The 16,332-nt window shown below is 40.2% G+C and overlaps 1 protein-coding gene across 3 annotated transcripts in view; it reads right to left on the bottom strand.

Annotated features, from left to right (window-relative positions):
- RAD51B (RAD51 paralog B) overlaps positions 1-13,084 on the bottom strand; it is a 401,002-nt gene extending 387,918 nt beyond the window's left edge. Inside the window, exons 1-5 of one of the 3 annotated variants that reach the window (XM_062577538.1) lie at positions 12,984-13,084; positions 10,917-11,010; positions 9,952-10,065; positions 7,358-7,474; positions 1,651-1,787 (exon numbers count right to left, since the gene is read on the bottom strand). In XM_062577538.1, the coding sequence (XP_062433522.1) occupies positions 1,651-1,787; positions 7,358-7,474; positions 9,952-10,065; positions 10,917-11,000 (452 nt within the window). In that variant the 5' untranslated portion in view covers positions 11,001-11,010; positions 12,984-13,084. Of the gene's footprint in view, positions 1-1,650; positions 1,788-7,357; positions 7,475-9,951; positions 10,066-10,916; positions 11,011-12,565; positions 12,639-12,983 lie in introns of those variants that run through there. The other 2 variants (XM_062577536.1, XM_062577537.1) reach the window with 2 other exon arrangements.
- Between the last annotated feature and the right edge of the window lie 3,248 nt (positions 13,085-16,332).

Genomic DNA, 16,332 nt, shown 5'->3' with positions numbered 1-16,332 from the left:
CCTTTGCTGCCAGGACATACTGCTAGCTCATGTACAGCTTGATGCCTGTCAAAACCCACAAATCCTTTCCAGCAGAGCTCCTCCTCAGTCAGTCATCCCAGCACCTGTTGTTGCAAGAGGTTCTTCCTTTCCATGTGCAGGAATCTGCATTTTTTCTTGTTGAATGTTACAAAGTTTCTGTTGGCATGTTCCTCCAATCTGTCCAAATCCCTCTGAATGGCATCGCTGCCCTCAAGCCTATGGACAGTTCCCCCCTACAATTTGATATCAACTGAAAAATTACTAACAATGCACTACATCTCCCTTCAGGCCATTGATAAAGATGTGAAACAGGACAGGTCCCAGAACAGACTCCCCCCAGGTACCCTACTTGTAACTTCAGGTAGAGTATGACTCACTAACCACTACTCTCTGAGCCCAACCAAGTTTTCCCCTATCTAGCTGTCTACCCACATCACCCTAACCTGGATACTGTGGGAGACTGTGTTGAAAGCCTTGCTAAAGTCAAGGCAAGTGAAATCCCCCCACTGACAAACCTAGTCATTTTATCATAGAAGGCAAAGAAGTTGGTTAGGCATGATTCACCCTTGGTAAATCCAGGATGATGGCTCCCAATCACTTTCTTCTTCTTCGCATGCCTTTTCACCCTGTTTTATCACTTCTAAAGTTTCTTGTTCCTGTCACCCCATAACCTTTGCTTCCAAATCCTGTCCACTGCTACCTCCTCTGCAATTCCTAGTTTAAAACTCTCCTTATTAGGCTGACTGATCTGTTGGCAAAGATGTTCTCACTCTGCTTTGTCACGTGAACAAGTCCTCAAAGTGAATCTCACCAGCTGCACAACCATGTATCAATCCACAGGATTTATCAGCTTTCCCCAAGTCTTTCTCAACAGTATCTAGGAGATCATCACCTGGGCCACTGGGCCTGACTTTCATCCCTAGAACCCTGCAGTCACTCTTGCTACACTCAGTGGTAACCAACATGCATACATCTGTACTCTCAACCAAATTTAGCACATACTGTCTCCTGTCTATTCAATGGTTAGAAGACATAGTAAGTGCACAGATGAGCAACTCCTGTTATGCGGGCAAAGCAAGAGATATTAGATGAAGCAGAAATATTAGAGGGAATGGAATATTATGCTGCAGGGCCTCCAACAATGTAGAAGGGCAATGAGGTTATTGCAGAAGGAAATCAGAGGTGCAGAGGAAAGGGAGGGGGCACCCAAAAGGTGTAATACAGCAATCTGAGGAAAACAGGCTATGTTAGTCCTACTGATTAGAGAACAATTTGCATTTCCTTTGTACCCAAAATGTTACACCTTCACATCCTCAAAAACATCCTTGCTAATTTCACAAACTAAAGTACAAAGATAGAGTTTAGGTACAGGACTGTTAAGACTATTTATAAATTAGAGTGTTATCCAGCTGTCATATCATAACTGGAATCTGCAGTATCATACAGATCCTTCTACTCGGTGAGTTTTACCATATATGGAATAACTGCATATATCAGTAGAATGCTTAAAAACTACCATAGGTAACTATTTTGGAAAAGCTTAATTAATGCTCAAAATATATTTGAAGGCTCCAAGACAAAGGGTGCTACAGAAGTTGAAAGCATGTATTTTAGAATTATGCATCTTACCTTTCAGCACTGAATGCAGACTCTGTGTCAATGTATATAACAGCCCCATCCAGTCCTCCCATGCTTACAGGTAATGTAGCCAGAACGCTCATCATAATACAAAATTGAGTTTTGCCACAACCTGGTGGACTAGTTATCTAGAAAAAGAAATTACTAGCGTAAGGAATGTCACATTCATTTCACCCTTGTAGTCAAATTCTTCACTGCTGAAAAATAATTCCTCTTCAGAAGCAGCACTACGCTTGTACTTCATATTTCTTTCTTCACCATCCTCCTTCCTCCACTTCCTTATATCTCATCTTTGAGGTGCTCTATTCCCCTCCCCATTTACAAGATCTTCCCTAGAGCCACACTCCAACGATTCTGTCTCCTTCCTTGTGCTACCTTATAAACTACAGAAGAACTAAAACGTTTACAGGTGATATTCACTTTATATCAATGGCCATTAGAGATGGTATCTCCTTGAAACTAGTCAAAAGCTAATAGCTTAACAGAGCTAAATCAATGATGAGGTATCATTACTGCCTTGGTTACAATCAGCTCCCACTTGGAAATCACAAGTATAAATGCTTATGTCCTGTGAAGTCTGAATCTGTAATCTGAATAATCAGATTTTATCTGCCTCAGATAAAACTTCTTTAATACTCTTGCTATAAAGTAACAGGAGATGGTAGATATTAGCTTGTAATACTTCACTGAAATCATTCTCTATGCAATATGTGTTTCGTCATTGATGTTAACTCCCTATTGCCATATTTCAACAAACACACACCATTTAACAAGCCAGGTAAGCACACCAATTTTCAGCTTTCACCCGCACTTACTCAAAGCCTCCTGTGGCTAGGCAGTATTCAAATAGAATGCACTCAACTTGCGTGAAATGGTTCCAGTATGATTTTGATCCATGAGCAAAACCACAATGATCAAAAAAACCACACAGTCTGATGAGATCCCTAGCCTCTGAGTACAAGATCCATCTACTGGAGACAGCAGTAGACCATTCTTAATCTACAGTAGACCTTACAGAGATTGCAAATGTTGGACTCTGTTCAAATAACCACACATCCATTGGTACTACCCCTTTTTTTTTTTTTTAATACAATATCACACTGTCACTGCTTCTGGGAAGGGAGATGAGGACATACTTTTAACAGTAAGAGGGCTGAAAAACAGAGTGAATACAGAGCTGAAATGACTTAATGCACTAATTGCAGAGAGCTATTGATCCATTTTGACCCTAGCAGCGACTAAATAATAATGCAACATAAATGAAAGCTTGTCCAGGAAAATTACACTACAAAGAAAAACCAGCTCCTCAAAATGCCACGCACTGTCAAAGCAGAATTAAATTCAGAGCTAAATTCATTGAAATTTAAAAAAAAAACACTAACAAATGGCAGACAGCCAAAAATCAAACTGATTTTTGAGCCAGAGTGTACGATAGTTTGGTTCTAAGTTCAAACATTGCTTCACCTCAAGAAACTACAATACCGGTATGCTGTCATTTTAAGCAGCAGCATGATTAAAACACAAAGCTTACAGAGGAACATTGTGGGACAGCATTAGCTACTGCTACACTCCCCAGTTAGAAATCCCACTAATCACTTTTGTTTTTAAAAAAGGCCAAAAACCCAAGCCGTATCAGCCAACTCACTTGAAGCTTTGATATAAGGGACATATGTGATGGTTTTTGTTTAGAAGCACATGCTAGATTTAGTGAACTTGAACTACCGACCAGGAATTAGCCATATTTATGCAAGTATCCCATCTGTTGTATCTAGTTTATAAAATATCTCATGAACAACAGCTGACACATCTTCATGTGAGCACAAAACATACATTAAAATTGCAGAGACAATACGTATTTTTGAGACTGTGATAGCCAATGAATCTCACCAGCTGTTTCTGCTTAACAGGTCAACTTGAAATGAATGAGGGGAGGTCATCAATCCAGTTGTTAAATTGAAGTGTTTGGACAACTGTGAAGAAACCTCATAAAAACCTTTGAGGTTTGAGCACTGCCTGGGAGGTGCATTGAAAATCAGCAACATTTATTTCAGTGGTTGATGATTTAATTCATGAGTTAATTCAGTAGAGGTGCCATAAACATGTCTAGGGAGATCTGCATCATATCAGAGAGAGACAGAATCTTGCAATAATAGCTAGTACAAGAAAGTAATCTAATGAAGTAGGAGAAAACTTCCCTTCCCAAAGACAACAATATCTCACTTTTTATCAGCATTCATTTAAGAGATATTAAAATGGCATTAGAAATAATCCACAGTGAACAATTTTAGAAAAAGGTATCATCTTATTATGGCTACTGCGAGTTCAGCAAAAATTTTGAACATAAACTTAGATGGAAAAAAAGGTTGAAGTGCCTCTAATGTAATATAAACTCAATGTCTGCAAAAAGTTTGCTGAGTTTGTCTTGCTCTAAATTTGCTTTTAAAATCAAGAGTCCACAGACAGAAATGTCAGGACTACAACAGTTTTTAATTTATCTCTGCCTAATAAAATATACTTTTATTTTTCAATAAGCTATATATTATTTTTCCTGGCACATCTGTAGAGTTTGGATAAAGTCACAAGGAACTAATTCTTCTTCAGCTACCCAAAGGATTAATCTCTTCAATATTCACAAACTCATTACTTTAGCTTTCGCTCAGAGGAGTTGGCCAGAAGTTCTGACATCTGACCACAAAATTTCAGCTGATTTAATTTCCAACCTAAACCCTAACAGTGGTTTGGGAAAAAATGGTCTGAGACAGTATAAGGCAAATCAAATTCCCCTGGCACTCAAAAAGCAAGCAGATTTGGCTGTAGAAGATACCATCAGAACTCTTTACCCTGTGGTTCATGTATTTGAATTCCAAGTTTCCAACCACCTTCACTGCTGGGTAAAGTAACAGGAAGGAGATGATTTAGCCACATCAGTCAGGAAATAAATGCTCCAAACAACATAGTTTTGAAGAGAATTTCTCACAGACTTGGAATATCTGCCTAATAACAAAAATACCAAAGGACAATCTGTTGGTCAGCTGTGCTCCAGTAAGTTATAAAGGAGCAATTTAGAATGATTTTAAGTTCCAGAATCACTTGAATCCAAAAAAGAACAGAATCTGAGAGTGTTTGCAAGCTACAATGCAGCCTCAAAGCAGCAGCAACAGACACTTGATAGCTTTTCACTAAAATTTCATCAACAATCACACTGAAGAACACTTGCATTGCTGCCAACTTTTGAGACTACTTCAGATCTCATGACTCTTGCAAAAGTCCTCTTAATCACATCACTCCAGAACAAGGCTTTAAATAGGAAAATCACTTTCTGCATAGTTAATTGTTCTCTGCCCTTACACTTGTTGAGGAACTCAGATACATGGCCTAATCTCTTTCCAGATTCAACACCTAAAAGGTAAATCAAAAGCAACATTTACTTTTCTTAGCTGCTATCTCTAATTTAGTCTTCTATTTTCTGGAGTCTACATAGTTATCTTTAAAATATTTCTGACTGACAATACTGATGCATAATGCAATTTCAACTGGTATGACAGTGCAACCAAGACCAAGCTACTTGTGGAAGGACTAAAACTTGCAGTTCTAGCCTGATCCACTAGATGTCTCGTACAGACTTCAATATTTCAATCTTTTAGTGCATCAAGCATTTAAGAAACCTACATTGGGCAAGCCTCTGCATTTCTAATCAAAAAAATGTTAAAATAAAAAATTTAAAAGATTTTTCAGAGAAAGACTTAAAGTCCAAAGACTATCATAACTGAGAGCTCTCCATTTACAATCAAGTAAAAGTTGAACTGATTTCAAATATATTAATTTCCCTCAATTAGTTTTAAATACATTGATATATATGGAACATGATCATTCTTAAAACAGACTTTAGTTATAGTCTCCCACATATTCTGATATCTAAAAAGACCAGTAAAAATTAAAAAGAATAAGTATTGTGATGATTAACAAAGCTAAGAAGGAAGCAAAATACATAGCACTGGAAAATTAAACATTTTACTTATTCATTGATAAGCATTAAGCTGTACCATCTGAGGAAAAATGTCTGACATCCATGTTTTGAGACCAACTGTTTGCAGACATTCCTCTCAATAAAAAAACTTTAAAGTCAATGTTTAGCTAACTCCAGTAAAACCCCCAGCATGCCATTTTTTGTCAGATCTCACACCACAACAAGGCCATGAGCACAATAATCAGCAAACTTAAAATCTTTCCATGTCCCAGAGCCATTCCACCTGGTATTCAGGCAAGAACATGCCAAGGAGTCTGCATTGATAGCTGAATAATAGCTATCCTTAGGATTCAGTCAAAAGAGGGGTAATAACCCCTCATTACGTAAGAGATAGGCATCACAGGGACTATTACAGTTTAAACTCCGTGTCATTTAAATACTAACCTGTTTTAAGTCACTATTGTATTTCACAGATTATTTCTTTGAGATCAAAAACAATATATTTTGACCATAGGGAGGAGAAAAAAATATTTTCTTCGTAGTAAGGTTTTTGTAACTTCTCAGTTATTCCCCTCTACCATGGAAAGTTGACAAAAAGCACTTGGTGACAGCTGTTAAAGTGTTCAAGGAAAAATGGTTCTGAATTTAGACAAATTGAAACATGAGACATAATATGTATTTTTCCACTCATTTCAAGTGCATAGCTGAGTTTAGAAGAACTTTACTATAAAAATGTATGTATGACTATAGTGCATAAAACCAATGTCCGCCTCGCTCAGGATTCTGTATCTAATGTAGGCTTACAACACAGCACTAGGGAATGAAATAAGAAAAGAGCACACATACTCCCTCCAAAATATGCTTCTCCACCTCCAGCAGTTTGTGGCTCAGCAACTTCCTAAGCCAGAGGCTGCATCTTCATATTTTTGTAATACTCAATGACTCCTCTGAACATTTAGCTAAATCTTCTTTCCAGGTTTTAGAAACTGCACAAGTTACTATCAATTTCTGTGAAGTCAGAGTTGTCAAATACTAGAAGATAAAGTGCTCTCTTGTTTTAAAAGGAAAATCCCAGGCAAAAAAGTAACATTGCATCCAAAAGCCAGAGAGCAAAAGACTGAGTTCTACTTGCAATTTGTAGTGTTGTAATAAATTATAACCTAAGCATTAATTACATATCATTATTTAAAATAATACTTACAGAATTATTGTCTAAATTATTTACATAAAAACTGAAAATTATGTACCATCATTTTTGTGCCTATGTGCGCCATGTCCTGATCGTACCTCTATGAAAATTAATGGCTTGATAGAGTCAGAGTGACTCAGAGTCAGAACACGGACAGACTCCTGATTCAGCACCTTCTGCTCTGACCACTAAACCACATTGTAGACATTTTACACTTCTATATTCCTCACTGTAAAATTCAGAAAACAGCATGTTCTCAAGTGAAACAAGTGTGTGACATTTACTATTTCAGTTTCTGGCAGAATTTTCATTTTTCTGAAGGAAAATGTGGTCACCAAATTTCTTAATTCCTTCATTTTCTCACTTACATGCCACACCGCAGAAACATACAAAAATGCAGCTTCTACTAATTAAAAAAACACTTCTCATCCAACACTTTTTTCTATTTTAAAAAAACTGGGCACAATGGAGTCCAATCTGGCTGTGATATGCAAGTTCTAGGTGTGATGTGTGACTGCCATAAAATACACCGAGTAAGTTACCTCTGTGAGGGATCCACAGGGCACTCCACCATGCAAGACTTTATCCAAACCATGCAAGCTGGTGGATAAGAAGGCTGAGGAGGGGTTGACAGCCCTCCTCACTTTCATTTCATAAGCCTACAAAAGGGGGGAGAAAAATCAAGTCAGAAAGGAGGAGATTCTTATTAAACACCTCGAAATAGTGAACTTCTCGCATTTAGTTTCCTTCTCCTGGAACGACATAGCACTTGCCAATAAGCATACAGTTCCGATCTTCAGCAACATTCCTTTCTTTACCCATCACCCTTCCTCACGTTTACATCCCATTTACAGCTCAGAGTAAATTTAAGTTTGTTGTATCCATATCAAAATTTTATACTCCTATCTTTGGAATTCTTCTGCGCCACAATATTAAATGAAAATAAGCATTTTACAATGATGTTTCAAAGGTTTTCTCTGTTTCCACTCAGCACAGCTTGCTTTTAACCCATAGAACTACAATCGTAAAACGAGGAAATACTATATACGTAGTTAGTATGCAAAACATTCACAGTGAAACATAAAACCAAGAAGTACCTCGTCAATGTTTATTAGCAATTCAAAACTATCTAGGTTCAAGAAAAGGTTTGTTAAAGATTCCCAAGTCTTTGAACAAGATCTGGGAAAATCCTGTAGCAATTCAGAATTTTTTATTTTTGTGAGGAAGGCTGGTTAAGGACACAGGTACAGAACCAACGGAAGAGTTAAATTCCAAGTTCCTCTACTGACTAGAACTGTCCCAAGATCAGCATTCTAGTTCACAGGAGTTATTTAATTTGGGGGATCAATCTAAACCAAAGAAGAAATAAAATGGAAACACTGATCCAGAAACATCAAAACATGATGTTTTCAAAAGAAACTATCTTCCTTGGACCTTGCAAACACTCGCTAAAATCAACACACTCCTTAAATTAACCGCTGAACATGAGAAGTTTGATTTAAAAAAAAATAATCTAAGATCTAAAGGTTGTTGCTCCCATTACAGCTGAAAATTTCCTAGAAGCTTCAGACTCCTAGCCCAACAACACAGAGCCTCAAAACCCTGGTATAACGTACTGCCATAGCCTGACATGACTGACTGTTCCTGGAAGCCTGATTTCCCCATCCCTGAAAATACGTATGTCAGATTTATCCCAATGCATTCCCCAGCCTTAAGACAGTCCACTGTGAATACAGTGTACTGTGGAATTACGTCCAATGGACTTGTCAAAACAAAAATCTGCTAATCTTAGATGTTTTAGTCTATACATTGTGGGGCCAACACCTGAGCTTTTTTCAATGAAGTTTATCAGACAAACTTCCAGCCAGTTCTACCAGCAGGCTAAGATAGTTGGCAGAACTATCTTAAAAAAAAGCATACTCCTTTTTTATGCCACAGTTTTCCCCTATGTTATAGAGGGTACTCTGTTAGAGTAATATTCAAAAACCATTCAGATCTCTTTTCTTCAGTTCAATATTACGGAGAAATATACAAAAAATAGCTTTCAGAGCAAAAAAACAGGCCAAAACAAAACCAATGAATTTTACTTTGCTCAAAGGTGATCTGAGTTCAGGCTGAGATTCATTTGAAGAATGAATATATATAGTGATGAAGATAGATTTGTAACATTTTTCATTTTAACAATTTTTGTTTAACCTATGACAGAACTTAATCCCTGTACCCTGTAAAAAGACAACCATCTAGTTCTGCTTTTCTGCATAACACATGCTCTAAAATTTTACCCTGTGTTTTCAGTATTTAATCCACAATATTATGATTGAATCAGAGGATTTTTCAAGGAGGGGAAAAAAAAAAGTCAATCTTTAAATCAGGAATCCAAGAGAGTGAATATTTACCACATCCCTAGGAAGTCTTTTCCCACGGAAAATCATACTAGCTCCTACAGAATTTCTTATAATTTCCCATTTCAAGGAATTAAAAAAAAATATTATTATTATTATTATTTAAGTTCTAGCTATTGGGTTTTGTTAGCTTTTTGCTCAGCTAGGTCCTAGAGAGCTCTAATACCAAATTTCCTGTTCTACTCCATGTACTGATACAGGTCAAAACCTTCTATCTCCTCTGTTCTAACAGGATATTAAAACAAAATTCAGCCATTTACATTGCAGCTAACATCTGTTTTCTTCCTCAATTAGACTAGCTACATCCTAAGCCACGTTACACGCTCATTTACGTGGATGAAAAAATTCCAAACAAAATACAGTATTTTCAGGATCACTTCACTTTTATCACCAATTCTGTGTCTAAAAGCCAATTTATATTGAAATTCTCCTTCTTTGCTTGTAGCAATCAACTGTTCTTTTAGTTGCAGGGTTCAGAAGAGAAGTAATTCTTATATATGCTGAACTGCAAAACACAATGCCGTACTTCCCTATGGTGCTCCTAACCAATTCTGCAAGCCTAAAAAACCTCTTTAGGTTCTAACACCTCATAAAAGTCATTGCATAAAAATATTGTGCAAATCAAACTGAGATGTAACAAATGTGCCATTTTCCCCAAGGTAAAAAGAAAGTCACATTATTTAGCTTTCTCTCAGCCACTGCATTAAAAACAGAATCAATACAAGCTTACTTACTGTCTGCATTTTGGGAGCACAAGCTAGGCTGACTTTACAGAGAAGCTTCCGCACATTACTGTAGCTCTGCCCTGTCACTTTCATTAGGTCCAAGAGTGAAAGACATAAGAAGTCCTGAAAGATAATAAAACAGATCAGACAACTCAACCTAGACATCAAGGCCGAGGACTAACATGATGCAATTTGCACACAACTACCATATGTTACATATACCAGATTTACAACTGTGCCATGTTATTCAATGCTATGATATACCCCTCCTGCCTTTCTCTGATATCAGTAAGGTTAAAGTAAAAGCAGTTTTATTCATATTTTAAAAAACATGGAAGTCAAGGGATCAAACATTTAAGAACTGCCTGAGATAACAGCAATGAGACAACACCTCTTTGCCCTCAAAAGTCTCTACCCACCTGAAAAACATTCAGATTACACTGTATCTTCTAGGCAGCAAACTCAGGGCTAGATCCTTTATTTAGTATGCATACTACTGAACAACACAGAGCCTCTTGGATCTCCTTAGGCAAGAGTTCATGAAAAAGATTTCGGAATTTATTCCTCATCAACCCACAACAGACAGAACACCCCACACTCAGAACTCTGACCTGAGCCCAGAAAATAAGAAAGCACCAATGCCACTTCTAACAATTATGTTCTTCATACACTGGACAAGTAACATAGATATATTTTTGTGGGGTGCTTATAAATGAATGTCCTACTCCATAAAAGTAGCAACTGCAGGCCTCTGCTAAAATAAGGCACTTTAAGATTTAGTAGAAGAAAAGGTAGTACACACATTTAAATGCTTTAGTCAGGCATCTATTGCTTTAAAATTCTGTTTTTAGAAGGCAGCAGGCCAGAAAGAGCCTGAAGTGCCCCTTACTTTCTATAAAATAAAGCTCCATGTACATTATATTTAAAAGCAAAGTAAATAGTACATGAAACAAAACATAAAACCACCCTTTCACCTGACAGGTAGTGATCTGATGGCGACTCAGCCTTTCACACAGCTCCTGAGACAACCTTGCTCTTCTCAGTTTCTTAGCAGCCATATTCCCCTATCTGTGGGGCAAACAAAAGCAGTTTGAAAGAGGCTTGAAACACTACTATACAGTTACACTCGTCCCTTGCTAAAGAACAGGGAAGATGGTACATATAGGAAGTCTGTCACATTAAATTGTATTACAGCTCATAAAGCAGTTATGTTAAATTGTATCACCTCATACTTGACCATGTATGAGATTACACTGATAAGAACAGAAGTAGTCAGCAATATTTATAGGATGGAGGTTTCTACCCTAGGAAACGAGAAAGCTGGAAATTACTTAGTGATGAGCTGAACAGGAACTCCTCGTGCTGTATGGCACTGGAAAGAAAGCAAGTTATCTTTCGATGCCTAAATAAGGAAAGCAGAGTATTCACAGTAAGCATTTAGCCCTAGAACATCTACTGCTAAAACACAATGCTCAGTTCTGGTGGCCACCTATTTAGGACAGGTGTTAAAAGAACAGGAAGGACTCAAAGCAGGCACCAGAAAGACTGAAGGGCTGGAAATACACCTTAGCATGCAAGACTCAAGATGGTCTAACTAGCCGACCCCACTTAATCTCCTGCGTAACTATTCAGAAGTACTTACATATACATTTTAAAAAGCACAGTAAAAGAATAAAAAGCATGCTCATAATATAGAGCTCTTTAATTTAGCCAATAGCGTAGAAGAATGTAGAGGCCAAAGCTAAGCATATGAAGACCAGAGCTATGGTCCGATGAGAACTAGGGTGTAAATATTATTTTATTCTAAAAACGTACAAAAAAATCACATGGGAACAAGGTAGCAAGTGTTGTGGCAAATTCAAAGTTACTAAAGCATATTTTATTCATTGTTTTGAGATTCCCACTTAAAGAATATCCAATTAATTCATAGAAGCCCTGGAACTATTTTATGTACCAAACAGTAACCTGATATACTATGACAGTGATTCCTCTCTCCTTAAAAATAACATAAACTCCAATATTTGTATTTGTCCACTTTTTCCTGTCATTCCATTTCAGTGACCAAAACCATAGCAGATATTATTCAGTTCTGTATTTGGCTACTCAAACATAACAGAACAACCTGAAGTACATGTGTTTTCTTAAATTATATATGTTAAAATACTTATGTATAGTTTCACACAAAGCATTAGGGACTAGTCCTAGTATTTATTTAGTCAGAATTAAAGGCCAAACAAAAAAGGAGAAATTTAAAGAGTATGGAATCGATAAAACTTTCAGAGACACAAGAACTGCCCCCTCTACAATACTCTCTTCAGACAGGGGAGGAAGCCCAGATTCTTGAAGAGTTTAGTGTCCTTCAAAACATTAGCTACACTGATAAGCATTTATTGCATGATAATCACGTACTCGGGCTCTAGTGGTAACTGGCTCTGCACACGCCTCACGTACGACTCCAGCAGAGCAAAAAGTCCTGGAAATCGATTTTGTCACTGAAGGGACTGAAATGGATGACCATGGAGCCCCCCTGGTGCCCAGTCCGCATCTGAAGCACACCACCACCCAAGGACAGGCAGGTGAATAAGGAAGGAAAAAAAAAAAAAAAAAGTCACTAAGGACCTACAGAAACCGCTGTCGGCCCTGCAGGACAAACTGCAGCGGCCCCCGGACCCGGACTGGGAGAGCTCGCTTCTCGCCTCCGCCACTCCAGCGCTAAGGGAGGCTGCGGAGCAGACGCGACAGAGGCGCTTCTCAACCGGCACGTTCCGAGTTCACTCAAGTACCAGCCGGGTTCACCGGCGCCCATCACCGCCACCCTCCCCGCCCACGCGGGACCCTGGCCACCGCCCGGCCCGGCCCCAACCGGCAGCGGCTCCGGGCCCGGCCCGGCCCGCGCAGCTCCCTCCCCCCCCGGGCCACGCTCGGCAAGGCCAGCGGGCGCCCCGGCAGCCCCCGGGCGCGCCGCCCTCGCCTGCCCCGGCCCCCTGGCGGCGGCTGCCGGGGCGCCGGCCCGGCCCGGCCCGGCCCCACGCGCCGCTGACCTGGGAACTTTTCAAAGCCTCCCACAACCGCGGGGCGCGGGGGGGGGGGTGGGGCCGCGCGCAACGCCCGGGCGCGCGATTGGCTCCTCTCCCACCAGTCGCTTGCTCCGACGCGGCCCTGTGGCGCCCGAGGCATGCCGGGAGCGGTGGTCCCTGCGCCGGGCGGGCGGGAAAGCGGGGGCGGGAAAGCGGGGGCGGGGCGGGGAAAGCGGGGGGGGCGGGGCGGGGCGCGTCCCCGGCGGCGGCGGCGGCGGGAGGGGCGGGCGCCTCGCCTCAGTGCGTGTCTGAGGAAGCTGCGAGGCCGCGCAGGGGCGTGAGGGGAATGCAGGATGAGCCAGACGAGTTACGACCCCGGAGCAAGGGCCCCGCCGCTGCCTCCGCCGAGGAAGGAGCGAGGGGTGGCAGAGCTGCAGCGGGGCCCGCGTGAGAGGAGTTGGTGCTGGGAGGAGGGGTCACTCCCGGCAAGACATACCAGGCGCTGAGGGGCGCAGCGCCCTCTGCTCGGGGCACTTAGTGTGGAGTAGGCCGAGCACATCCCCCAGGACATCCCCGCTGCAGTCCGCCACGGCGACCCCCGTCTGTTCACTGCCCTTGGAAGCTCGGTTACCAAACTAGCCCTTGTTTTCTCCCTTTTAAATATTCGGCCACTGATCGTTTGATTGCTTCGGTGCTTTACCCTAGAAATGTTTGCAGTCCGTAGATGAGTACACATAACCTCTGTATATAACAAAAACTTGAAGGTCTCCAGCATAAGTAGTGCTAAATGTATATTAATTTGTCAGTAAAGAACATTCAGGTACTGATTCTCATCTTCAAATATTGGGCTCACAGATTTCTGGCCTGCTGCCAGCTCTGTCAGTAACTCCTCCTGACCTTGATGAAGCTGTAGTTCAGTAACAGTGTAACAGAATTAGACACCAAACATGAGGTTTATATGACTTCATTGATGTCTAGTGTGAATTTTCTGACTTACTCTTTTGCTAGAAAGCGTGGAAGAAATTGATATGATTTTTCATCTGCATAATCTTTACAGTCTTAGAAATTAACCTAGCAGGAAAAAAAAATGCACCATTATCTGGGGTATTTAATTAAGGTTTTCCTAGTGTGAACTGTACAGCTCATTTTTTTTATCTACATTCAAAAAAAAAAAAAACTACAGTGAAGCTAAAGAACAGAAAAACGCTAGCCATTTTTTCCAAACTAGCAAACATGAGAAGGATAGCAAGAAACACTGAACAGCAAGAAGTTTATTATCATGAAAAAAAAACAATAACTATACTATCAAAATGACTCACTGGTATTAGTGCTTCGTTTGTACACTGAAAGGAGCTTAGCATCTCAAAGAAGTGCAGAGGATTTAAGGAATGGGACCTGGAGGAAGCAGCTGAGACAAAAATCAACTGAGCTTTAGAAAACAGCTGGGTGAACAAGGAGAGAGGAGATTAAATGGAGAAAGAGCTCCTCCTAGTGTAGTTTGCCTTTAAAAGTTGACTTGAATAATGTAAGTCCCGCTGAGAAAAGCTGGCTAAGTTCGGAAGGTAAAGGGTGCGTCACTGGGGGTTAGTTTGAATGGAAACAGGAGGGCATAGGTATACCAGAACTATATTATGGCCTAATCCTATTCTTGCTTGGTACAGGAGTAGTGGAAGCTCTACCTGCCCACCAGAGGTGCAGGAGCAAGTAACATTGCCTTGATGATTTTTTTTTCCTCACAAATGCAGCAGAGCTTCCCCTACACCTCTGGATCAATAGGCTTCCTTCTCATCTTCAACAAACAAAGAATACCTGTAATTAGACAAGAGAACTGTTTTGGGACATTGAGTGGGTCAAGCAAATCTTACTAACCAGATGGCATAGAACATTTGTAAACAAAATCGATAACCCGTTGTCTCTCCAGCAAGTTGATTTTATCTCATTTCTCAGTGGAGTTATGAGTGTTCCCCTCTTTACTTCTCAGATATTCAGATACACCTTTAAACCTTCTAGTAAATAATCATGCATCATGTTCAAGCTAAGTTCAGTGTCTGAATGGCAGACTGCTTCACAGCTTCTGTATGTTTGACTAGGATACTGGACACTAGGGAATCAGGATACTCTGCCAACAGTTACGCCTGTACTCTGTGACCTTGGGCAAGTTCCTTAATTACAGGGTGTCTGTTCTCCTTCTCATTTTTGGTTTTACCCATTCAGACTGTAGACATAGAAAGAGTGCCTGCCAAATAGAATTGTGTGTCGGGCATGACACAGCAGGGCTCTGTTCTAGTCTAAGGGATTCATAAAGTTAAGAGATGATTACTTTCTAAGACCACATTAATTCACATTCATTTAAGAAGCTCCTTTAAATGGCAACACTGGAGCAAGACTGTTAAAGAAAGACAAAGCACAACAGCAGCAACAAAAGCAATCTCACAAAGCAGAGTGCTCTACCATCAAACACACCAATTACAATCAAGAATAAAATGATGATTAGCTTGCTAAGGGGCCAACCAATAGGAACAGAATCTGATTTGAAGGGCACAAGGTGGAATACTTACCAGTTTATACCCGAGTAAGTGCTCATCAGTTAGTTAAGTCTGTGAGACTCCAGAATTTAAATAATAGCAAAATACTTCATTTCTGGAAAGGAATCCACAAAATGAGTTCTTCCTCTAACCCAAGACAGACTTTTGTGATCACCTTCAGACAGCAGCTTAGTAGTTTTACATTCTAGAACATTTCAGACCATTCACTTAATTACTTGAGGTTGACTATAGTTGATACTACCCTCCTCAGGCAGATTACTTTTTTTCTCTGCCTTAAAAATAGCAGTGTTTTTCCTACCCCTGTTGAAGGAAGGTGTCTCCCCAAGAGAGTTCACTGCACAAGAGCACATCAATAACTGACTCAAGAGAGTAATTCAGATGTTCAGAACAATGCAGAAGCAGGCAAACATAGGCAAAACATCAATGTTCAGTCACAAAAATGCACAGAACCACCCAAAGGTGGGGCCATTCCCCACCTTAAGTTTACTGTCTATAGTCTAATTAGTCTAATATAACCTAATTCCTTGGAGAGGTCTACTTGATGCCTAACACATTCCAAAAAAGCATGTGCTCTTGAGGCTGGAAAGCAGGCCAGCTTAGGCTTTCCTGGGACTGATGTCCCAAAAGGTTACTCAGTAACAACATAGAAGGGACCTCCAGTGAAGTAGCCTCTCCATTATTACCCTCCCATTTCCAAAAGGGAACTTAAAAGAACTCACAAGGAGGCCTGCACTCTGGGCAAAAATGCCCCCCCCCCCCCTTTTTTTTTTTTTTTTTCCAGATTGTCCCTGCACAGCTATAGCAAAGCCACCCAACTTGAGACTTTC

The sequence above is a fragment of the Rhea pennata genome, chromosome 5 (assembly GCF_028389875.1).
Source record: "Rhea pennata isolate bPtePen1 chromosome 5, bPtePen1.pri, whole genome shotgun sequence".
In the NCBI taxonomy this organism is placed as follows: Eukaryota; Metazoa; Chordata; class Aves; order Rheiformes; family Rheidae; genus Rhea; species Rhea pennata.
Note: the sequence above shows the minus strand (reverse complement) of the source record. Positions and strands in the feature narration are given on the sequence as shown.